We start from the raw sequence: 7,696 nt of genomic DNA, 5'->3' as shown, positions 1-7,696 counted from the left end.
GTAACTTATAAATGAATTCACTGGAAATCTGTGGGAGGCCTTGTTATTGATACTGTTTTTAAGGGTGACACACACACTTATGTATCATTTATTTCATTTATACAAAATATTTGCAAGTTATTTTCGACTAGTTTAGTATTCATGAAGTACTAGCTGATAATAAGCGAGATCTATTACTAGTCAATATATATTATTATATATATTGATTACTTTATATATTCCTGATCAAGATACATTGATTAATATTACTTTTGTTTGAAAATACAAATAAAATTATGGAGGAAAGAGAAATTATTTACGGTTTTATTTTTATTTTTTGAGACAGAGTCTTGCTCTGTTGTCTAGGCTAGAGTGCTGTGGAGCAATCTCGGCTCACTGCAACCTCTGCCTCAAGTGGTTCTCCTGCCTCAGCCTCCCGAGTAGCTGGGATTACAGGTGTACACTACCACGCCTGGCTAACCTTTGTATTTTTAGTATGGACAGGGTTTCACCCTGTTGGCCAGGCTGGTCTCAGACTCCTGACCTCAAGTGATCTGCCTACCTTGGCCTCCCAAAATGCTGGGATTACTGGCATGAGCCACTGTGCCTAGCCAGAAAGAGAAATTATTATAATTTAGGTTGTTTGCTTCAGTTTTCCCCCTTGGAGTGTTTCTTTTTTCCTTCAGGTAATTTTTGGTAGGAAGGATTAATCAGATGTTTTAGTTTTGTTTCTTTAAGTTTCTTTAAAAATAATGATTTTTTAAATCCTGGTTTTTCTAGTTGATATTTAGATCATAAATATGCCCATCAATGAAACTGATTTTTATATAGCTTATATAAGGAAGCTATATATACTCTTATAAATAAAGACCAATTAAATAACAATATTTAATTTCCATTGAGATTTTTTAAAAATTAAATATAAAATTAAAAAAATTTTAAGTGTGTTCTCTCATCTTTCTGAGAAAGTAACTTCCTTTCTTACCTCCTTTGCCACTATATTAGTAAACTTAATTCCAGACAAATACAGCCAGATGTGTTTGTGAATGTAGTTATAAATGTCTTTTTAAGGCAGGTAGTGGCAAACTATTACCTACAAGCAAAATCTAGCCTGTAGCCTATTTTTGTAAATAAAGTTTTATTGTAAAGCAGCCAAGCACATTTGTTTACATATTGCCTATGGCTACTGTCACTGTGCAACTCAAAGTTAAGTTGTTGTAACAGAGATCATATGACCCTCAAAGCTGAAAATATTTATGATCTTGCCTTTTGCACATAAAGTTTGTTGACCCATGTTTTAAAGCATGTGGCAAAATTATTAATTGCTAACTCAGTTCTCCCAGTTGATTAAAAAAATATGGTTTTTTGAGGGAGAATTCTCCATTAAGTTATTTAATCACTGCAGGTTGAGCAATAGCTGCTTCATCCTATGCTGCTGGAGCCAACATAACTAAACACTTTTGGGACCCTTCCACTTGGGTGGAGTGAACATCACTTCCTCTTCATCCTCTGATCCAGAGAATGACCTAATGGCTTAAAACAAAGCAAAACAAAGCAGAAAAAAACTTCAAAAACTTTTCAGTGTAACTTCAAAATATTATTGAATTTCACAGGTTTGAAATGTTAATCATGTAATCAGTCAGTCACATTCCTGTCTTTTTGGAGGTACAGTTCTCCAGATCTGGATTTCTGGACTCCTTATCTCCTAGACTTTCTACATCCCCGGAGGAGTGGGGGTTTCTTGCCTCATTCTGTGCTTCTGCTTTGGAATTTAGCCAATGCCTGCTATGTAGATAGTCAACACTGGCTTGTTAAATCAATGGATCTCTAAATACTTAGCCAGATTCACTGTGGAGTTTTTTTTTTTTTTTTTGTATGTGCAATTCCTTATAATTATAAATATTTGAACATAATAAAGTGTAATTATTTTCCCCATTTTGCCTAAGGTATTAAAATCTTGGCCAGGCGTGGTGGCTCACGCCTGTAATCCCAGCACTTTGGGAGGCTGAGGCGGGTGGATCACGAGGTCAGGAGTTTGAGACCAGCCTGACCAACATGATGAAACCCCGTACATACTAAAAATACAAAAAGTAGCCGGGCATGGTGGTGTGCGCCTGTAATCCCAGCTACTCAGGAGGCTGAGGTAGGAGAATCGCTTGAACCCGGGAGGCAGAGGTTGCAGTGAGCCGAGATTATGCCACTGCACTCCAGCCTGGGTGACAGAGCAAGATTCCATCTCAAAAAAAAAAAAAAATCTGGGCTCTCTTCATAAATGCATTTCATGCTGGTTTATTTAGTTTTTAATTGGGCAGGTACATTTTATACTTCAGAATAGTTTTAATGTCCTGCAGGAGACTTGGTGGTACAACTTTAGTTCCAGTGCTTGTTGAAAAACCGCTGTGGCTCTTTGAAGAGAATAGGATCACGCCTACGAGACCGTGTCATACGTAGTCAGGCCTGACTACTTAACTGTGCCAGTGGACCTAGAGGCAGTAGTGGGAAAATCCAAAACTATGGATTATTATGAAATCTGATTGGTTTTGGAATGCAATTTTGAGTGTATAATACTTTAAATGTGAAAATGCTTTGAGAAATCTAAAAACAATCATTTTCAAGGATAAAGTAGCATTTTAAAATATTCGTGTCTACAGAGTAAAAAAATGGAAGAGTTGGCCAGCTCCAAAATGTGACTCTGCGCTTAGCCCTTCTCTGCTATTTGTTCCACCTCTCAGAACGATTTTAAAAACTTACATTACCTTCACATCACACCCTTGCCAGTAGAGTGCTTATTGTAGAGCCTGGCACAAAATCAGCATTTACTGCTGTTGCAATTTTTATTTTCATGATTTTGAGGTGGAGGGATTTGCTTCAGAAAGCCTTCAGGCATGGCCTATGACACAGATGGAAAGGTTGACAGTAGAAACGATGAAGTGAAAGAAGCAGAATAGAGATGTTGTTCATGTTAGTTACAGCCGGAGTCAAATAAACTAGATAAGGCATAAATACATTGATCTACCTATATTTTCATGGATTCACTCCTGCTTTCTTTCCCCCCACGCTGAAGTCTGCACATATATAGTCAAGTACTGACTGTACAGAAGATCATTTGAACTAAGCTGATTTTAACTAAAATTCTATAGTTTTTGATTTTGACTCATTCATATTTGAAGATCTGGTGGATGTGGCATTAAAATCTTAGGCTTTATGCACTACTGGAGGATCTTCATGGGTAGATGAACGACAGACACCAGGCTGGCCCATTGAATCTGTCATGTGGCGAGGTAGTTTGAATGAGGTCTGTGTAGGTTAGGTTACTAATAGAATCCTTGGTAGTGCAGGACTACATTAAACATTCTGTACACACACAGAGATGAAAATGTCATCATGTTAACATTAATTGGAATCTAAACCTTTCTTCCTAATTATTTCACTCTTTTCCTTATGAATGGAAAGAAAAACTGAGGGCAAATTTACATGAGAATATTAACTAACAGAGCTAGCTACTTCTAGTATTAGTAAATACCATGAATGCGTCTTTAAGTTCACGCATCCTGTTCACTTTCATGTCATAGTAGAGGCCACATGGCTTTTTAAGCACCAGGTGCTTAGTCTGAAATAGTCCATTGTTAGGTAAATGTCATAAGGTTAGATGAAGTTGTCTACTTGTAAAACCTGCTCTCAGATCATTAATGATGATAACTTAAAGTGATACTGCCCCCAAGGGTAATGTTTCAGTGGTTCAAAGTCCCAAGCTTCACAGGAATCTCTGGTGGTGGAATTTCAGGCATTAGCTGGTTGATGGGAAAGATTTTTTTTTTGATGTTTGTATGGGTATGCCTTCACAATCTTTCCCAAGTGTTTTCCAAAAGTCGTCACATACCTCTCTGTTTTTTACTTTCTATTTTTCAAATCCCCCTTCAATAGTGCATCAAAACCTATAACTCTGACTGGCATCTTGTGAACTATAAATATGAAGATTACTCAGGAGAGTTTCGACAGCTTCCGAAGTGAGTAAACTATATTATACACATAGGGAAAAGTGTACTTGAAATGCTTGCGGGGAGGTATGTAACTTCCTATGCAATCAGAGTAATTGGGGAAAACATTTCTGGATGGTTTATGTGTATGTGGTATAACTATTGTTTACAGGGCCTTTGATTGTAAGACTCAAACATGCTGCTTTGGTATTGCTAGGTAGTAATAAACGTGTGGGTGGTTTAATTATGTCCAGTGGTTCTTTTCAGGGTACCACTGATAATAGGTGAAATTTTTTCACTATGAAATATAACACAAAGAAAATGTAAGTGTACTGAAATATGCTGCAGTGTATTTTTTCCTTGAAAAGAATATTTTGAGGAAGATAATTATAAAGAGCATTTTACATTGAATAAATTTTATGTTTTAAAAAAAAGTAAATCAAGAAACAAGCATTTTCCCAGTTAAAATTTTTTTTTTTACCTCCTTTAAAGTATTAACTTATTCTAGACTGTACCAAAAGCAAGTGTATTTAGATTGAATAGTGGTGGCTAAAGTGAATCAGGTATTGCCTTGACAGACTATCTGTTAAAAAGGGTCCATTTTGTATTGCTTTAAAGGAATACCTGAGGCTGGGTAGTTTATAAAGAAAAGAGATTTATTTATTTATTTATTTATTTATTTATTTATTTATTTATTTTTGAGACAGAGTCTCACTCTGTCACCCAGGCTGGAATGCAATGGCACGATCTCGGGTCACTGCAACCTCCACCTCCCAACTTCTCCCACCTCAGCCTCCTGAGTAGCTGGGATTACAGCCATGTGCCACCACGCCCGGCTAATTTTGTGTTTTTAGTAGAGACGGGGTTTCACCATGTTGTCCAGGCTGGTCTCAAACTCCTGACCTCAGGTGATCCACCTGCCTCTGCCTCCCAAACTGCTGGGATTACAAGTGTTAGCCACCTTGACTGGCCAAGAAAAGAGATTTATTTCACTCATAGTTCTGCAGGTTGTACAAGAAGGATAGCACTGGCTTCTGCTCAGCTTCTGTTGAAGACTTTTGTGCTGCTTCAAAACATGATGGAAAAGGTCAAAGGGGAAAGTTGGCACTTATGAAAAGAGACCAAAGAGGAGGAGGAACCTCACTTTATAACAACCCATTCTCTTGGGTACTAATCCATTTCAGCAACAAGCAATCCCATCTTGCCAGGAACAAGAATTCACTCATTACTGTGAGAATAGCACCAAGCCTCTCATGATGGATCTGCCCCATGACCCACTAGGCCCAATAATGCAACACTGGGGACCAAATTTCAATCTGAGTTTTGGTGGGAATAAAAACCATATCCAAACCATAGCAGTTGGCAAATTGAAGTGTACTTGATTTTGAGAAAATTGAAAGCAAATCGTGATGGATTATGTTTTAAAACTAACCATCACCAATGAAAATATTACTTGAGACCTGATTAATGTATTTTTCTTTGTGTTTGTTACATCTTTGAGCTGGAACCTTTTATGCTGTTCTTAGTGGACCTAGCTGTTTGTTTTTCCTCCGTGTGTGGCTTTGCCACTCCTTAAGTGTGTTCGGCCAGTTCCCTGATTGCCTCTTTTTAAACCTCAGCCAGGAACACTCCCTCCTAGCATTATCTTCTCCAGATGGGTGTGCTCTTTAGTTCTATATTTACCCAATCCTCCCTTAGGGATTTTTTAATTCTTCCCATTGGATTGGCTTAGCCCATCTTTGTTGATCCTGTTGTTCATAGTCTAAGGGTTGAAATATATCAGACTATGTGATGTCGTGTACTTACTATCTATTAGACTGCTGGTACATTTTCCCTATTGGCGTTAATGAGCATTTCCAAATGTGCGACGAGAAAGAGAGGGAGAATTGTAAAGTGATGAAGAACACAGATTCTGTGTTCTGCCTTGGACAACTCTGCCCTCTGTAAGCCTGATTTACCTCATCTGTTAAATGGCCTTAACAACAGTCACCATCATTAAAGGATTAAATGAGAGGGCACATGAGAAGTGCACAGGGCCTGGCACCTCATACCCATTGAGTAAATGCAAGCTGCTATTGATATTGGTGTCTTGTTTTTGTTGTGGTTAATACCATCATTGTTAATCAGTTTCAATGCAACAACTCAATCTTCCTGTTTTTCCTCATAAACTTTGTATTAAAAGTTATTCTACCAAGTCTTTGTTTATTAAAAACTAATTACTTTCTTACTTTTAATATGCCTGCTGACTCCCCAGAAGCTATGCTGTCTTTTCCACATAGCTTTTTGGAGCTTTGTTACTCCAGTCTCTTGGCTTACCCACCTTGAGAAGCACGGGCATAGATGGTTTTATTCTTTGTCTGAATAGAGAAGCTGGGCCATCTTTGGATTTAGTAAAGGCTGGGCCCTCTGATGGAAGAGGAAATGCAAAGCCTCTTCTTTGACTAGGCATTTCTAAAACAAATTTTCTTTGTTGTTTTTATAGCAAAGTGGTCAAGTTGGATAAACTTCCAGTTCATGTCTACGAAGTTGATGAGGAGGTCGACAAAGATGAGGTGGGATACCTGCTTGCTGTTGCTTCTCTTTTCACTCTAGATTTAAACATGAATTTTACAGACTTAAAAGATTAGTTAGAAAATTACCGACATTTAGCCAAAATAGGCATTGGAGTGTTACATGAAACGGAATAATTTTTTAAAAATGTTATTGATTGATTGGAATGAGGTCTCTGTTTCAACTTTACTGCTTAGCATTTCATGTTCTCTTGGTTGTGTTTATTTGTTCTGAGATCATTTTCAAAGACTTGGATCAGATCTGGCTACACTGTTAAAAGATATCAAGATGACTTAGACCTTGAATTTAGGTTGTTTTTCAACAGATCTCAAAACAGCTGCCAGCCAGTAGATTTAAATGGCTATTTCTTCAATGATTGCTTTTAGTGAGTGAAGTCTGATTTTATCAAGCCCACTCCCCCTATTCCTAGAGAAAACTCATGGCTAAAGAAGTATGTAAAGGGAGTGGGGCATTGAGGTGAGTCTGCCCACCGAGTGAGGGAAACCTCACAAGAAGACAGTGCCCATCTCTGCATTTCTTATCCTCCCCATTGGTTGTTAAGTGTCCCATTGTGAGTTCAGGTTTTTCGTTTTTAAAAAATGTGTCAGCTGAGCTATAACATTAGCCACTCATTAAGCAATGTGCATGCAGCAGATTGTTTTAGAAACTAGTTTTAAAACAGTTCTAAGAAAAATGACTGCTCATTCAAAATGAACAATATATTGGGAACTTGGAGCTGATTAGCGTGAATAGTGACAGGAGGACCAATGGAAATACAGCATGTAAGGGCATGCACTAAACTGTAAAATCCTAGATGGTAAGTTATTTCTATTATGCTGTTAGTAGAAATATTAAAACCGCCAATATTAATGTTGAGATGGTCCAAGACAAAGCATATGATGCGTCTTTCTGCAATTGCCTGTGTGATTACGAAAGCTTTGCCAGATTTTGTGTGTGTGTGTGTGTGTATTTTTCGTCTGTCTATTCTACATACAAATGTGTGCTTAACATATTTGTAGCAGCAGGTGGCAGCTCCATGCTCTTCTCCTTAAACCCAGGTCTTGTGGCATGGGGGTCTGTGCTAAAAAAGCAGGTCTCTTCACTTCTCTCAGCTCTTTCCTTTCACTTCTCTGACTCCCCCTTTCTTCCTTTCTATCCCTGCTTGCATTCTTGCCTGTCTCTCCTTCTTT

General features: G+C 37.9%; 1 protein-coding gene across 26 annotated transcripts in view; it reads left to right on the top strand.

Annotated features, from left to right (window-relative positions):
- DOCK9 (dedicator of cytokinesis 9) overlaps window positions 1-7,696 on the top strand; it is a 299,986-nt gene that overhangs the window by 159,390 nt on the left and 132,900 nt on the right. For all 26 annotated transcript variants that reach the window (XR_013407697.1, XM_077973900.1, XM_028837250.2 and 23 more), the window contains exons 4-5: window positions 3,904-3,986; window positions 6,439-6,508. Coding sequence is in view for 25 of the 26 variants with exons in the window: in XM_077973900.1 (XP_077830026.1) it covers window positions 3,904-3,986; window positions 6,439-6,508 (153 nt within the window). In the remaining variant the exon portion in view is untranslated. The remainder of the gene's footprint in view (window positions 1-3,903; window positions 3,987-6,438; window positions 6,509-7,696) is intronic.

The sequence above is a fragment of the Macaca mulatta genome, chromosome 17 (assembly GCF_049350105.2).
Source record: "Macaca mulatta isolate MMU2019108-1 chromosome 17, T2T-MMU8v2.0, whole genome shotgun sequence".
Lineage (NCBI taxonomy): Eukaryota > Metazoa > Chordata > Mammalia > Primates > Cercopithecidae > Macaca > Macaca mulatta.
Note: the sequence above shows the minus strand (reverse complement) of the source record. Positions and strands in the feature narration are given on the sequence as shown.